This window comes from Sinocyclocheilus rhinocerous, unplaced genomic scaffold (genome assembly GCF_001515625.1).
Source record: "Sinocyclocheilus rhinocerous isolate Xijiao unplaced genomic scaffold, SAMN03320098_v1.1 scaffold1541, whole genome shotgun sequence".
Classification (NCBI taxonomy): domain Eukaryota; kingdom Metazoa; phylum Chordata; class Actinopteri; order Cypriniformes; family Cyprinidae; genus Sinocyclocheilus; species Sinocyclocheilus rhinocerous.
In genome coordinates this window covers 230,561-249,179 of record NW_015666203.1, presented here as the reverse complement: position 1 = coordinate 249,179, position 18,619 = coordinate 230,561, and the positions used below count along the sequence as shown (strand labels likewise).

Below are 18,619 nucleotides of genomic sequence, written 5' to 3'. Positions count from 1 at the left end.
GTTCAAAAACGTGGATTCATTCAGTAACGAAACACCGCTGTATTGCTCTGAGACAACACAGTTCTGCTGTGGCTTTGATCGGAACTGTTTTCGTCAGCGAAATTGAGCAAAAACAGTCAATATTTTGTCTAAAATCTAAGTCACTTTATTTTAACTTGTTTATTGAAATACTATTGTATAAAATCAGTGTCACATTGCAATCGTGTTATTGATATTCAGGGAAACATCATGGCTGTAAAATGTTGCTTACCTAAATCATATTTTGTAAATCTTTTTTTTTTTTTTTTTTCTACCGCAGTATGCATCTATACATTTCTGTGAGTTACTTTGTGTGTGCTGTCTCTCTCACACACTCACTCAGGCTGTGCAAGCCTCATCTGGCACTACATAAATACATTATCAGTCGCCGTTTGCACTGAATGCAATTTAAATTGGAATCATTCTCACGTGAAACGACATGTTTACACGCGACTGTGAGTGTGTGCGTGGCTGTGATGTCATTGTCGGCGCCGCTGGCAATAAAAGGATCGGCTTGGAATCGGCAAGACGAGAGACTAACCAGCCGGTCACCGGTCATGCGAAAAATCGGCCGATTCTGATCACTGGCCGGTCAGTCGGTGCATCTCTAATAATCACCAAGTGCTGCATTGACACATTTTTGCATGTATCTGACCATTTAGGTGTGCACCTTAAAGGGTTGGTTCACCCAAAAATGAAAATTAGCCTGTTTTACTCCCCTTCAAGCCATCCTAGGTGTATGTGACTTTCTTCTTTCAGACGAATTCAATCGGAGTTATATTAAAAATTGTCCTGGCTCTTCTAAGCTCTATCATTGCAGTCAGCGGGTGTTTTTGTTTAACCGGCCAAAGCACGTTAAATAAAGTGCGCGCATCCATAATAAAACGTGCCTCACATGGCTCTGGGGCATGAATAAAGTCCTCCTGTAGCGAATCCATGCGTTTTTGTCAGAAAAATATTCATATTTCAAACATAAACACTTTTCTCTCACTTCCGGTATCTGTCATAAGCGGAAGCAGTTCCGGCGGATGATGCAAGACGGTGGCGTTGCGTGATTAATGACGAACGTGGAGAGGGAACAAAATGCCGGTCATGAATTGGAAGCACAAAACGAGTATTTGTAAAGAAAAATGTTAGAGGATTTCGATTTAAGCTAAGAGGAGACTGGTTTTCATTTGCTAAAATAAGGAAACTTTGCTTCCTTAAACTCGTGAGACTAGCATATCCCAGAGGTGTGCGCGTGCAACACATACGTCCTACATCATCTGCCGGAACACTTCTGCATACGACAGTCGGCAGAAGTGAGAGAAAAGTGTTTATTACATTTGAAATATGGATATTTTTCTTACAAAAAGGCATGGATTCGTTACAGGAGGCCTTTATTCATGCCCCGGAGCCGTGTGAGGCACGTTTTATGGATGCGCACACTTTATTTAATGTGTTTTGGACTGTTAAAGAGAAACCGTACTGGCTTGGGATGGGTGTCATCACGCGTCTCAACCAATGAGCGCATTTGGGGTGGGCCTAAGACTGCAGCAATGTTCACATGAGCGCTCCCGATAAAATTATTTAGGCTAAGCATCAGCATTCACAAACCACTGTTTACTGTTATTTTTAACAGAAAAGGATGCAACATGCTCGTAATCGCGACTTCATAAGTGGGAAATAGGAAGAAATCGGCTCTGTGTAGTAAATGCTGCTTCATGTGAAAGCACGCACGTGATGGAGATTTACCGCTGATTACAGAACCGGCTTTACTGACAAGATGCGCATTAAATATCGCATGCGATTTATCGTGCAGCCCTAGTGAAGACCACAGAGAAGCGTTCTCGCTCAGCACAGTGGAGTGCATCGTTTTGTTAACTTTGTGGTTTATGATTTTGAGTTGTTTGGGACACTGTAACGCATGGCCCTCTCACAATATATTGCTTTACAGATCTATTACTTTTGCCGCTCCGAAATGTTCACGCAATCATGCTGCACGTATGATATGTTCTGCGCTCTCACACTACATGTGTACCGCGCCCGAGCTAAAGTGAACCGCACTCTGGCCCACCTCTTCCAACCAAGCCAGGGACGGCTAGACAAAGCGCCCGAGCGCGGCACGGAGCGATCATACTAGTCAAATGAACCGGGCTTTGGGGGTCAAACGCACTCGGGCACGGTTAAGATTGCCTAGTGTGAGTACACCCTTATTCTCTCGCATCCTGCACACATGAGTCTCTGCCCACCCTCACTCGCCCATCAAGTGTTGCCTCACGCTGCACTCTGCTGCGTTGGGTCCCACGATAGTGCAGGTCTCTGCTCGGAAGGTGCCTGTGTTATAATGTTATGATCGAGGCTCTGGACTCTGAGCATAACTTGTATACTGTATCAGTGATTCATACAGTATATAGATCGGTGCAAATAACTCATGTCTTTTTTTTAAAGTTAAAGTGAGTACAGTGAGGTACTTCATATATGTGGCATCCTTTTTATGCATTTAAACCAATTTTTAACTGAAATGCATTCGGACAGAAAATTCATCACGTCATTGACCCATATCTCTCTCTCTCTCTCTCTCTCTCTCTCTCTCACACACACACACACACACACACACACACACACGTATATCAGTAGGGATGCACCGAAATGAAAATTCTGGGCCGGTGCGAAACCGAAAATTCTGGATTCACTTGGCTGAAAACTGAAACCGAAAGTGCTTTGTATTATTTAATAAAATAATAAATCATTACAAAGTAATTTTGTAAGACTTTTTAATTTAACTCAATAATAATGATACTGAATTAAAAAAAACTAATTTATTAGAACGAGTACATTATTTATGGGCTTAGAAACAAGATGCAAACAATCAGAATATTGTACCTGGTGGGGAGTGCACAATGTAAACATGAAACATATGCCATTACCTATATTGTCCTGTGGTACAGTTATGGAGGCCCTTCATAATGCAGAGGTCAACTGCCTGCTCTGCCAATAGTTAGAAATGGCACTATAGTATGCAGTGTTTAATAAACAGCTGTTTTTCTAAACTCTTCTGAGGTGAAATTCAGTACAGTCCCGTATCGTGATATGTATCGTATCGTGGCCTCTGTATCGTGACTTTGCTGGTGATAAACAGCCCTAGTACTAAGTCATGTTTTGCTTGGATCAAACACTTATTTCCCTCACGGAAATGCAAATCAATTTCTAACCTTTATATAATGTGTTATTTCTGGTTTTTTTGGTTTTTATTCTGTCTCTATCCGTTAAAATAAACCTACCATAAAAATTACAGACCCTTCTTTTCTTTGTAAGTGGGCAAACTTACGAAATCAGCAGGGGATCAAATAAATATTTTCCCCACTGTAGAGCTCAATGCTGCATTCGATACCATTTGTCACACTATACTACTGGACAGGTTACATAAGTGGATTGGTCTTTCTGGTATAGCTTTAAAATGGTTTGAATCATATCTTTCAGAACGCACTCAATTTGTCTATTCTGGTGCAAACAGATCTCAAGACTGTTCCACTGTGGCTGGGTGTCCCTCAGGGGTCGGTATTGGGTCCCACTCTTTTTTAGCATTTATATGTTGCCTCTTGGGCAGATTATTCAAAAGCATGGTCTGGGTTATCACTGCTATGCAGATGATACCCAGATTTACATTAGTACTCAACCTGATGTTACATCTGCACTTTCAACTTTATCTGCTTGTTTACTGGAAATACAGGCCTGGATGAAACAGAATTTCCTACAGTTAAACTGTTCAAAAACTGAAGTTCTATTGATTGGCACGTCAACTGCTGTAAATAGATGTAATAATTTTAAACTTACAGTGGATGATTGCCAGATTCTCCCTTCTGTGCAGGTGCGGAATTGTTTTAATTAAATTTTTTATTTTTTTTTTACATTAGTTTTGACTTTTAACATTAGTTTTAAGTAGCTTTTTATCTTCGGAATATTGCACGTATAAGACCGTTTCTCTCTATGCCTAATGCAGAAAGGCTTATTCAAGCCTTTATAACATCTAGGCTTGATTATTGTAATTCACTTTTTGCAGGGTTACCTGCAAATTTGATTAAGAGGCTGCAATATGTGCAAAATTCAGCTGCTCGTGTTTTAACTTATAGGCTACACCATCCCGCAGTCATATCACTCCTGTGCTTTCTCAACTACACTGGCTTGCAGTTCAATCACACATTGATTTTGAAGTTCTTATCTTAACTTATAAAGCAGTACATGGGCTGGCCCCAGAGTATATTTGTAATTTGGTTATAGTGTCCACACCATCTCGGTCTCTCCGATCGGCTGGTTCTCTTTCTTTTGTTCTTGTTTTATACTGTTGTAGTGCTTTGAGTGTAAGAAAGGTGCTTTACAAATACATATTATTATTATTATTATTATTATTATTATTAATATTAATATTAGTAACACATTACAATTAGGTTCATTAGTTAACATTAGTTAACTACTTTAACATGAACGAATAAATAATACTTCAGCATTTATTAATCTTAATGTTAATTTCAACGTTTACTAATGCATTATTAAAATTGACAGTTGTGCCTGTTAACAGTTGTTAGTAGGGATGCACCGAATGTTCGACAACCGAAATTATTTGCGAATAAGCGAAAAGACCGAATAAATAGTACCGCGTCTTTGATAATTCACACTGCGTGATTGTCACTTGCGTGAACGAGCACCGATTTGCCTCAGATTTCAGGCATTTGTCTGCGATTTCGCAAAACATGTCGGCGAGTGAAAAATCAGGCTAAAATTGTGCAGAGTGAACTCTGCATTAAGACACTAAAGTGAAAACAGCTGTGGCCACCTTCTAATTAGCACAGCCAATAACCTATAGCAGGGCAACTGCTCCAATAGAAACTACAGTTCGCACTTAAGTGCAGGAAGGGAGCAATGCAAAAATAACAGGCTCCTTCTGACGGCAATTATTATAATTACCAGTAAGTGCAATCACAAATACAAACTAGAGCGAAAATACAAAGTAGAAATAGGTATATAAAAAAAAAAAAATTCCTTCCTAGCAGCAAGTAATAATTTAAACCACAGATCTACAAACAAGTATTAAGCAAAACACTCACGCGCTGCCGTCTGTCTCTTCTGTTGACTAATCGCTTCGTAATGTAGCCTGCCTATATATATATATATATATATATGTCACCATGTTTGCTTTGTCTTTGGATATTGCACCCATGACTTCTTGACTCTTGTGTTTGTTTGTTCCTAATAAACGGTTTATCTGCACTTACAAGTGAATCTCAAGTTATTTTGTGTGATATTTGAATATATTCTAAATAAACTACAAACAAAAAACATATATTTCTTTTGTCCTCACATTCTTTCTTGTAAATCTTTCCTCTCCGTCACATACCTGACTGAAAGGCTCATTATGTGGGCTTTTGTCTTCTCAGTTGTGAGTCACACTATTATTCATGATCATTCACGCCTCCTCGCATACAGCTGTTCCATACAAAAAGTGACTTAGAAAATTTTAATTAATATATTGTTTTCTGTGAATGAGTGAACAGGATAATTTTCATTCAAAATGTGAAAATGATCCTGTTCACTCATTCACTCAACTCTAGGCTGCAAGATCCAGTTCTCAAAAGTCTTGTGAACAAATGTTCTGTATGTTTTATGGCCTTATTCAAGTGATTTAAAATTTTTAGTTTTTCACCAACCACGCATAAACATTGCTTTCTCAAAAACACAATCATGTACATACATGCTGCTCACATATTATTGTAGCCCAGTTTGTGCTGATTACTGTGTTATTAGACTGTAGCCATTTATACAGTATGTTTATAAGCATCTGAATAAAGCACAAATGTCAGGGCATGTCAAAACTTCTCCAGGCCCCCAAAACACCCTCAGACCCCAGAGGGTTAATGCACTCTGAATTAACATGAACTAACAGTGAACAACCTGTATTCTCATAAACATTAGGAAAGATTAATAAATACTGTAATGTATTGTTCATGTTAGTTAATAGGGGTGCAACGATCCATCAATATTGATTGATACATCGATTAAATGTCTAACGATACGATGTATCGATGCTACACGTAAAATATCAATATCTGTAGTATAAATAGGCACCTTATTTTGACACTGTCCACATTTTGTGTCTGTCTGTCTATGCATTACCGCCAATGCATGCATTGCGTAAAAGACGATAAGAGTAAAAGACGCTCTGGATAGTTGACGGAATTGTCGAGCACTTGTGAGAATATTTTAGCGCGCAATGACACGCGCATGCAGACAGACGCATCGACAGCGCGCTAATACATAATTGAGCTCCCTTCCACTTTTTTTGTGCATGGATAAACAAATACAGACCAAATTACACCAACATGCGCCTTGGTGAATATCCTAGTAAACGCAGTCGGTTAGGCCTATGTCTTAACGTAAACAGTTGAGAACAAAATGCATGTGTATCAGTACAGTATATTGGATCTGTGCTTTCATTCTTAAAGTGAAAGTAGACTAACAAAACTAATGTCAAAAAAAAAAAACTTTCACTGATTTTGACTGAACTACTCTTATTATAAGGATTCATCTATATTTAATCTATACAGTGAAGAATATGCAGTGTTATTTTACATTTGATTATTACGGAGTACCTCGTTTGTGGTGTTTCCTAATGAGGATTTACATTATTTTACACACTGCACATTTTAGCACAGAAGCCTGAAAGACTGTCTTGACTGTTGTCATATCTTAAGATTAGTGATCTTGTGTGTGACTTAATTTTTTCCCCCAATTAATTTCTTATTTTAAAAAAAGTGTAGGCCAATTTTTTTGTTGTGAATGTCCCAATTGAGGAACAAGATGTGAAAATTTAAGATAAATGTTCATGTTATAGGTTTTGGTTGTATTTGTGAGTTAATAATGTAGATGGTTGTTTAAAATTAGTTATATAATATAATCATATCGATATATCGATCAATATTGTCCTGTATCGAAATCTTAGTGTAGAATTTTGAAGTATCTGCAAATATTGTATCGTTGGGTATAAGAATCGATATCGTGACGAACCATCCGATTTACACCCCTATTAGTTAATAGGCTACATTAACTAACTAATAGATTCTTATTGTAAAGTGTTACCTTATTATTAAATATCAATATATTATTTTTATTCAGTTCCGTGCAACAGAATCAGATGTGCAGTGATGAGGAGAGTGAAACCTGCACGCTGAACACTGATGGGCGGTGCGGCACATATGATATATGATATGATATGATATGATGATATTTTTGGGCCGGTTTTCTTTTTGGGCCGAAAATGCCATATTTTTTTTTTTTGCCGATAATTTTCGCCGGCTGAATATTCAGTGCATCCCTATATATCAGTCTGGTGAGTAAACTAAATTTACTAGCCAATGGTGATTCAATTGCCAAGGTGTCCGTAGAGGGTTGCTATTGAACAACTGTAGCTCTATTTTCATTCCTGTCCAAAATGAACAATAATGGTTATTGCAGACCAGTTAGATATAGAGTGCAACAGTCAGGTTCCGGAAGTAAAAATGGCATTCATTTTCTCCTTAAGGAAAAGGTTTTTTTTTTTTTTTTTAAAGACAGGCCTGTTGTGAGCTCCGTGGTTGTAATAGTGTGTACTAGGGCTGGGTGATATGGCCAAAAAAATTATCATGTTAATTTTTCATATCAGTAATATGAAAATTATCCTGATAAATGTTAAATCTTTATTTTGTTCAAGTTTAAAGACAGATTTTTGCTCTCAGAATTGGTTTTAAGCTATTCTTTATGGTCAGAACATGACAAATGCTTAGTTTTTTTTTTTTTACTTGTCATTTTTTCTTAAAATAAATTTTAGAAAACAAATATTTCTTAGTTTCTGCATGTTCTAATGAGTGATAATGCTTCAAATCATGAAACAGGTTTGTGTTGCATGACTTTGACATGTATCTTCAGCCCAGTTTGCAGTGCAGGCTGCAATATTAATATGTGACCTGTGCTTTTCAAAATTTTCAAAAGTTAGTTATTTTCTATATTCATTAAAGGACCTTAAAAATGATGTATGATTTGTTGAAATCAGACAAAAAAATGACTGAGCTACATCCGTTTAAAACCCGGCTCTCACTGTACGATTTTGGCCACGATTTGGTCGTCTGAGACACATTTTGAAAATCCTAGAAGATTCCTATAATCCTAGGCTAAAATCTGTAGTCTTTGATCGTTAGTTTGACATGTTCACTGACAGCCGATTAATGGCCGTTGTTTTATCTTTATTAAAAAGAACACATGCAAAAAACAGTAGAACAAATATCAGCAAGAAACAAATAGTGCATTACTTTTCTCATTTTACATCTTAAAGCATTCAAGAAAGTAAAACAAATAATCAAATGTAAAAATCACTTCAATGTGTTCATTACAAATAAATTGATTATTAAAACTACAAAAGCTGTTCAGTCAAGAGCAGCGAGTGATTCCTTTTCTTTTATTGTATTAACATTGAGACAGACGGCCTATATATTAAGACCTACTGTACTACACAGGTCTAATATAATGTTACACATCAGAAGTGTTTCCCCAGCAGTTCCCTAAATGTTCACTTAAGAAATAAGATTGTTTGCGTGACTAGCCTGCTTAAATACTGGAATTCTGTGTAGACCGTATGTGTATTTATCAGGATTGCACGCTGGTGGAAGCACCTTTGTGTGCTATTCATATGTCAGTCATATGAGAAGTGAGCAGAGAAAAGTTACTCCTCAGAAAACGTACAAATAAAGATAATTTTAGATGTTTAATTGCTGTTTGGAGCATTGGAATAGCTAGACGGGGACTTAATGAACACATTTTTATGAAAACCCGAAATTCGACAAAAATGACTTTCTTTTTTCTCAAAATTAGCCTGTGTGCATTCCGACTCATTTTGCCAGCACAGGTCACATATTACTTTTTGTGTGTGTGCGTGTGTCTCTTAGAAATACACATTTGACAGTAGCTTGAGCTGACAGTAGTTGTAGCTTAAGTTTTATCATCAAAACAGTAACATCTATAAAAACTGTAACGACTTCATTTTTATATGGTGAAATGTAATCATTCTGACCTTTTTAGGTTTATTAAAATTAACCATTGTTCTTCCAATTTAGCATACTTTTAGATCATGATACCCACAGTTAAAAACACAATGCCATCTTAAAAATGTAACTATATGGTTTCTAGGTATTTGTATGAAAAACAGTAGTCTAAATACATTTAGTATAAATGCAGAAACACTAGCTTAATCACAAAAAATGCTGTATATTCCATTATTCCTTTAATATATTTAATACATGTCTATATTAATAATATAATTAAATTCTATATGAATATCCCACATTTCTGCCACAATACAATGGTAAAGTTAGTGTTACTACAGTAAATCCATAGTAAATGATGGCAATTTGTAGATTGAAAAGCCTCCTGCTTGTCAGCGCCATTTCATCTAGCTTTAAACTAGTTTAAATCACTGGATCATTTGATTTTTCGCTGAATTCAAGCACTTCACTATGGATCTCACAGCACTGTTCAGTGCTAGCGTGACCGAGACTCATCAGCGAGTAAGGCCACATGTCCACCAAAGTGTTTTTTCCTGAGGCTAGCTAGCGTATTTTTTCAGTTGTTCTAAATGGGTTTTTAAAACAGCAGGAGCGTGCTGAGCGTCTTTTTCGCTCCGAGCACTTGGGTGTTATTTCTCTGCGCCGAGTTGAAGAATGTTCAACTTCAGGTAAAACGCAGCACTCATCACTCACTTTTCAGTCAGCTAACCAATCACAGTGGAGGAGGGGCGGGACTAATACAGACCAACCATCACACCCTTCTTGTACTACGGCTGAACAACAATGGAGAAGTTAAATATTGCTTGTCTCGGAGTATTTATGTCTTTACTAGATTGAATTACCGGACTACCATAATATTATGAAAAATAATGCTTGGAGAAACATTTCATTCGTATGCATCTTCCATATACTTCAGCGGATATTTCATATCTTTCATATATTTTATATTTTGTATACTCAACAACTTCAGTAGTTTTATACTTCATTATCAGATTTAATTTGATTGGCATTAGCGATGTTTCTTAGAATTGTAGAATTGTTGTTCTTTTCAAGTCGTTAAGTATACTGTCTTTTACCTTGTGGTGTTTTGTCTGATTTTGGAATACTTTTTTGCCTCAAATAAAGGTTTGAATCGAATGAATGAGGCATTTATATAGTGCTTTGTGTATTGCTGTACACCCAAAGCGCTATACAATCATATGGGGGATCTCTCCTTAACCACTAATAGTGTGCAGCATCCACCTGGATGTGATGGCAGCCAAAGAACAATGGCGCCAGTGCGCTCACCCCACACTAGCTACAGGTGGAGAGGAGAGAGATAGAGACAGTTCAGTAGATGGTGACTATTAGGAGGCCGTGATTGACGGGCCAGTGGAGGGAATTTGGCCAGAACACGGGGGTTCAACCCCTACTCTTTACGAGAAGTGCCATGGGATTTTTTTTAATGGCCACAGAGAGTCAGGTCCTCGGTTTAACGTCTCATCTGAAAGACGGTGCTTTTTTCACCGGGATTAAAGTTCCGTCGCTACGACGGATTTCCGTCAGTTCATAAAGACAGTCACTTGCTTCATTCCTGAATGATTCAGCCGTTCGAATGAATGATTCAGTGATGAAATCAGTGACTTGCCGCCACCTGCTGGCGGATTTAGTTTAATTTTTAGCGTATAATTGCCGTTATTTGAATCATATTTCTGTATTCAATTTTATATTTAAAACATTAATCTCCACATGAATTTATGAATTTAATTGCACTCATGCTACCTCTGAGCCTCATTAAACGTCTGAAAATGTACCTACAAGCCACTTTTGTGTTCTTCTGTGCCACCTCTGTAGTACGAATTAATTTATTAATACTAATTTCATATGATTGGTTGAACTGACGGAAATCCGTCGTAGCGACTGAACTTTAATCCCTGTTTTTACAGTATAGTGTCCCCCTGTCACTATACTGGGGTGTTAGGAGCCACATAGACCACAGGGTGAGCACCTGCTGGTCTCACTAACACTTCTTCCAGCAGCAACCTATTTTTCCCAGGTGGTTTCCCATCCAGGTACCGACCAGGCTCAACCCTGCTTGGCTTCAGTGTGGAAACAGTCTTGGGCTGCAGGGTGATATGGCTGTGGCAATGATTAACCTTGTAATGTTGTGATTCACCTTATAGCTGTTTGGCCTGATTCATGGCTTTTAATGCTGTAAATATTTTTTTTATTTTTTATTTTTTTAAATCCCTATGGGAAAAATGAATGGGGAAAAATACTTCCAGAACCATTGCTGCTTAAAAAGTGGGCGTGATATATCGAATGTGATAGTGCATTCTGTTTATCAACATTTTTTTTAAATGTTTTAAATGAAATTAATTTTCAAATCATATTTGCAGAGCCTGAATGGGCAGATTCACAAAAGCAGTGCAGATGCATCAGAAGGAATCATGGGCCATCAATGCTGCTGAGGATCTACTTCAAAGACTGCTATGCTTCAAATTGGGTAAGATTTTTTTAGCAGTACCATAAATGCCATGTTACTAATATTCACGAGTTGTCACCTTGACAGACTGGTTAATTCTTTCTTTGCTTTGCTCATTTCCATACTAGACATTTTAATTAAATTATATTCATCAATCCCATTCCGTTTCTGCATGTAATTTTAGGGTGTTTTCACATGTAGTTCGTTTTAAACCAACCCCAGTTCGCTTAAAATGAACCAGAACGGGAACTAGCCAAAAGTGACCTCAGTCCTTTTGGTGTTCACAATATTGTTGACTCAAAAGAGAACCTAGTTCTTTTCTTAGCCCTCTTCAGCACTTAATTGATCTCAGACCCTTTCTTGTTCATACCACAACTTCATAAGAACCCAGACTCCAGCTTTCTGTGCAGCAGTGAAATGCTGGAGTCTGATCTGGAAAAGGGGGTGAGGAAGAGCACACACATCACTCGCAGAGACACAGATCGGAGATAGTGCTGCTCACACACACGGAAATATTCACGAGCATGGACACTTGTTGTCAATGCTACAGAGCAAGTTTTATTAATATAGTAGATTTGATACTGAATCGCTAGATTTCTCAGCAACTAGGGGGTAAAATTTGATGTTTAAACGAAACTTAATAACGAAACTTAACTTTTGCAGAATGAGATGCACAGACACAATTCACACACTCAACTTTCATCTCTCTCTCTCTCTCTCTCTCTATAATTCAAATCAATAATATAATTCATGCATTCAAATACATGTGATCTCACCGCACTACGTCTCTGTGTCTGATTTAAAGTGGGCAGAATGCTAGATCTCCGCTGCGCGTCGGCTGGTTCTTTGCCTTCACGACGAAAATACTTAATGTATGCATTAAATAATTTAATGCGCAGTTAGCCGAAGATTACATAAATTACAAAATAATCATTTTATTAATAATAATAATAATAATAATAATTAAAAAAAATATATAGCCTATATAAAACGAGGGCTCAAACGAACTAGGTGTGAAAACACCCTTAGTCTTGATATAGGTAATATTATCATTAAAACTGACAAACTCCTGAAGGGTTTAACCTGTCTGTTCCTTACCTTAAGAACTGATAGATGTAAAAAATGGTATGTTATCCATATAGTACTGCTGACCATTTAGGCCTCTTTATTTTAAATCTTTTAAATCTCATAGCAACCAGGGGCCTCATGTATAAACGTTGCGTATGCACAATATGGGCATAGAAATGTGTGTACGCTGTTTTCCATGCACGTATCTGGATTTATTTAAAAAAATGATTTGAATTAAAGGGGTCATAGGATGCTACATGCATTTTTACAAGTTGTTTGAACTGAAATGTTTGTTGGCAGTGTGTGTACACAACCACCCTATAATGATAAAAATCCACCGTGTTTTTTTTAAAATTCTCGTTAAATGTTTTCCCCTTTCTCAAATCGAGCCGATCTCGGATGCCTGTCTCTGAGTGACTGTCATCAGTCCGCCATTGTTTCTCCTCCGGTGCAGATGTAGACAAGAATGACTCCTGAGCGATTGAGGTGTTTTGTTGTTGATGTAATAAAACATAGCAGTCGTCATTTACTCCCGACATCTGAGCCGCTGAACTCGCAGTGGATTACATTGTTTCTGATGGGAATGCTCCCCCGATCTGCCTAAATGAGTCTGTTCGTGCAAATCATTCATGATCCAGTCTCATCTACAGAAGAAGTGAGTATAATGTTTTGTAATGAATCTTTGCAAATCGCTTTCCTAATAATGTGCTAATTAGCAAGTTTCACGATGAATGCGGCTGAAGTAAACGGTCTCTCTGAGAGCAGCTCGGAAGAGAGGGGCGGGGTCAGCAGAGCTTATTAACATTTAAAGGGAAATGCTACAAAAACGGCTTGAGTTGAAAAGAGCGGTTTTTGACAAGATAAAAAAAAAGGTGTTTTTACACTACCATTGAGAAATTTTAACCAAACTATGTTAGACTTTTCATTAAGACCCTAAAGAATCATATCAACTTGTGGAAAAATGGGCATCATATGACCCCTTTAAGACATATTTGTAGTGGATGCGCTATGGAAACATAGCATGCTTTAATGACAGCGGGGAGTGCTATAATTCATATTTAAACTAAACTGCAGATCTCATCTTATGAGAGAATTTTTTTCGCAAGAACAATGATGCGCACTTACTTCGATATTATGGCAGATACAGCTGGATTCGGTGGTCGAACAGTCCATTGTCCAGTTTGAATAGGTCTAATGATAATAGCTTACTCTACAACCGCAGCAGCACAGAGGTGTACGTCATGTGAAGGCACATTTCCGTACATTTCTGCCATATGTACATTAACTGACAGTCACCACTGATAAGCTACCACTAAATATTGTAGAAACTTAATTTGCTGTAAAGTTGCCTTGCAATGATTTGTGTCGTGAAAAGCGCTATACAAATAAACTTGAATTGAATTTAATTGAATCTCCACAACATTATGAAAAATACCACTGTATTAGAAGGATACAACTTGGAAAAATAAATTTAATATTATGAAATATTATATAATGCATAAATTTAATTTGATTTGAATTGTTTAAAACAAATGAAATACTATTTGGCCAATGGAAAATGTGTTTGTGTGTGTGTATATTAGGGCTGGTAATTTAACGCATTAATTAGATTAATTACTGTGAAAAATAATGCGTTAAAATTAACGCACTTGCCCCGCCCCAGACCAATGTGGGTCATCTGACATTTCATACAGTTGATCGATGACAAATAATGGGCAGGGCAACAACTCACTGCGTGATGGAACCTAGTATAGGGCTGTGTTCGATACAACGATGTATCGTCACAAAGATTTGAGCATACGAATATCATTACAGCTGTCTCTGTATCGGTATCTCGGCACGTGCGCAGCAGTGGTCCACACTTAATTTGAATACAAGAGCACAGTTTAAAAAGGAGTAGCAGTGTTGGGCAAGTTACTTCCAAAATGTAATACATTATATATTAGTTACGGTCTTTTGAAAGTAATTAGTTGCGTTTACAATATTACTGTCTCTGAATTGTAATGCGTTACACTACTTTTGAGTTACTTTCACCAAAATATCCACAGAAGTATTAGTAATAAAATGCCAAAATGTAGTTTATTGCTGGCTGCTCATTCTACGTCCAGTGGAGGGTCTATAGCATAAAATTATAAAATCATATTTAGATACCGGTATGTAGGTCTACATTAATGTTACGTTGTAGTTTAGGTTAAACGCATATCTAAGCACAAACCGCATTATTACATTCATAAATAACACCGGTAAATAAAGCGAAATGTTACAATGTACAAACAATAAACACAATATCTAGCCTATAGACTATTTTGAACGTTTCAGAAGAAAAGAATGAAAAATATAAGTTGCTTAAACAAGCCAAAATTAGGCTAATTCAATGCGAAACTGAAAGCAAACGGCGTTCTCGCGCAGTCTACCTCATTAAGCATTAATCCAATTAAATGTGTCCATATTTGCGATGACTATTATTATGCTAAACTATTATTTATTATGTAAACCAGGCTTACTTAATGCGCTTAAAAAAACATCCTCGTCACATGAGCAAATGTGTGTTTGGCCCGAGCTCAGGCTGAACGGCACGGATTTTACTATGCAGTACGCACTATTTAAATTAACCAGTGTATCTATATGTTTGGTTTATTGCATTTTATTCTGATAATGAACAGGCTGCAACGTTTGCAATGCTGTATGTGTGTGCATGAGGCGCTGGCGCAGTCGAATAGCGGAAACAAACACAAATACTCCGTCATTTTTGGTCATACAGATCATTCGAAACTGCAATGCGTTTACTTTTATTTCTGTCATCACGGTTTCCTTTCCGTGGACTTTCGTAGAGTGCCGTGCCAAACAAATGGCCAGTGAACCAAACTCGGCAGCATATCTCTGCCTTTTCCTTTCGTTTTGTTAATCTGTTAATTAAGCTATTTAAGTCAAATATTTCACATATTCATTAATTTTATATATAGACTATGATTTAATAAAAACAGATTTTGTTATTTTTAGTTGAACTTAATTTTGCACTCGTCCGCCGCCTTTTTCACTTCTCCGACCCCGCAGCTCTCTCCGATAGCTTTGTGTTAGTGGCACCAGTCCAGGTGTTTCCAGGTTTTACTCGTGCTATTTCTCGATGTTGAGAGTTTGGTGTCGCACAAATTGCATCTGACTATGCATTCTTATCCTTTTCTCCCATGAACTGATAATAACAGGAGTGTGTCCATCTCACAAATGTAGAATCCATCTCTGCAGTCATCTCAACCATCTAATTCCAGCAACAGGAAATAGACAAACTATTTTACCCGCGGAATTTTTTCTCTGGTGCTGTTTTGCGGTGTTGGTAAATTCACCACTTAATTGAAACTAAAATATAAAGACAGAGCAGAACTGTTAGTCTCTGAGCAACACACAGCGGCTTTTCATTTCTTAAAGTCCCCCTGTGGTGAAAATCAAGTTTTTTTTTGCTTTTGAAGCACACAATCTTGTCCATGTTTCATCTGTCTAATTTCACTAGATTCTACTGTGCAGTGTTGGGGGTAATGCATTAAAGTTTACATTTACAAGAAAATATCTAAAAATAACTTTTTTTAAATAATTAACACAAGGCACATCCTTACGAAAATTAACCTTGGTTTTATTATTGTAGTAGGGAAAAAAAAATTTTTTTTTTTTTTTTTTTGTTGTTTTTTTTTTGTTGTTTATTTGTCTGTGGTGTTTTTAATATGCGTTTAGACAAACCATGTGCCAATCTATTTATCAACACCATTGCGGAGTATTTTCTCCTTTAAACTGTAGTTTCCCCAAAGGCAGTCACAGAAATGCGGTTTGAAACAGCCTTTTTTTGCTACGTCACAATTCAATAACCAATCGCGTCAAGGGATCCTATCCTTGGCATATCATTAACTGTGCTGCAAAGCAGAGGGTCTAGTGCAGGGGTGGGCAAACTTGGCCCTTCCAGGTCACTTTCTTCAGAGTTTAGCTCCAACTCTAATCAAACACACCTGAACCAGCTAATCATTGTCTTCAAGACTACTAGAAAGCTACAGGCAGGTGAGTTTTATCAGGGTTGGACCAAATCTCTGCAGGAAAGTGGCCTGGAAGGGCCAAGTTTGCCCATCACTGATCTAGTGAGAAGGCAGCCAGGTTAATCCGGTAACAGTTATATTTTTTCTGTAGATGTTTCGCTAACTGTTAATATTTCCCCCTATTTTCACGGTCATGTGCTGTTAGTGCTTATTTATTTGTATTTAGAACCGCTAACTTGAATAATTACCCGCGGCAGCAGTGTAAATGTAGCCTGGAGTCAGACGCACCTCTCCCGCATTGGCATCCACACGTCACACGCGTATGATCACGGGTGCGATTTGGAATCACAAACTTGGCTGCATTTGAGTCTTCAAGGGATTGAGGACACAACATCGTCAAGTAAGTAAATTTAACGAATGTTACAGTATTCACTGTAGTTGTCCGCTAGTAAAAACCCTTTTATCAGTCATTATCCGTGCTGTACATTCACTCCCCACCACCTACAATCCCTGCCGGTACGAGACTCGAACCCGCAACCTTTGGGTTACGACTCTCTAACCATTAGGCCACGGCTTCCCTGTGTTCGAACTAGGCCTAGCCTATAAAATTCAACAATAAGCCACCTTTTCTGTCGTTTTATTTATGGCATAATGCACACCTCCTTAAATGTAATCTAAACATTCCAAGTTAATATTCTATTTTTTGTAGGATTTCTAGGCATTTTTCATGTCGCAGTTTTAGCCTGTTAATCTTTTTCTCAACTTTTTTTTTTTGTGTGTGAGTAAATTGTGACGCGAATAGTCTCATGAACGTGCAGCGGCCAAGGTCAGGGTTTTTCATTCAAAAATTCTCATTAGCCTGTAGATTGAAATGAAAGATCCTTAACCCTCTAAGCGCCAAAGTCGCAAAATTGCGACAAGACGTCATACTTAATAAAATAGGCTGTAGATCCTAATATGGTGAAATATCTAATTTGTATTCCCTACCATCTCCTTGCTTACGTTGAGCATACCAGCTTATTTCTGGTTCAAACACATATGGCTTAATTAAACCAATATTTCGCGTTGTATTCTCGTTGTCCATTGTAACGCATTTACTACAGTTCAGTTAGTGGCGCTGGCTGATGTGTGTTATGAGTGGAGGCGGGGCTAATTTGTGTATTCATAGATCCACGTATAGTAAATGAGGCAAGGGTGTAGAGTTGCATTCAAGCTATTTTAAGGCATGAGAAAATTTTCACAAGAAAAAACATTTAAATGTCATTTTGATGATCAAAGATGAGTTTTAAAGGATAACATTGACTACAAAGGGACTTTAATGCATGTTTTGAACGAACTGGGTGAACCATTTGGCGCGTTGAACCACTGGCCATAGGCACATTGGATTTGAAGTGGCGCTGCACAGACCGATCGGTGTACGACATCAAAGTACGCGAGAGCGATTCGAAAGCATAAGGAGCCGTCTGCTCTCGCGGTACTTTGATGTAACACACCGATCGGTCTGATTGTGATTCATTAGTCGAACAAGCCTAATGATTCAATGGACCATTCATAAAGAACCATTTACTTCACTCCTGAATGAATCAGCCATTTGAACGAATCAAATGAATGAATAAATGACTTGATGACTTAAGACATTTACCACCACCTACTGGCAGTTTTATTTTATTATTTAGAGTATCATTTCATGAAAGAAATAATTTCATATTTCCATAGTAATAATAATAAAATTAATAAAATAAATTATTAAAGGTGTAGTTCACCCACCCAAAAATGACAATTGTGTCATCATTTACTCACCCTCATGGTCCAAAAGAATATATGTAATTTTATCAGACAAAATATTTCTTGCTGAAGCTACTTTTTGTAATGTTTGTTTGATGCTTTATACAACAATGACTTTAAATGATCTTTTGGGAGTAATTTCTCAGCCAAATGTGATGTGCGATTAATTTGCGATTAATTAGATTAATTAATCGCCACAT

At 37.4% G+C, this 18,619-nt stretch overlaps 1 protein-coding gene across 1 annotated transcript in view; it reads left to right on the top strand.

Annotated features, from left to right (window-relative positions):
* The window catches only part of LOC107732169 (uncharacterized), a 36,282-nt gene that overhangs the window by 6,594 nt on the left and 11,069 nt on the right, over nt 1–18,619 (top strand). Inside the window, exon 3 of the mRNA XM_016543439.1 lies at nt 11,465–11,571. Coding sequence (XP_016398925.1) covers nt 11,465–11,571 — 107 coding nt within the window. The remainder of the gene's footprint in view (nt 1–11,464; nt 11,572–18,619) is intronic.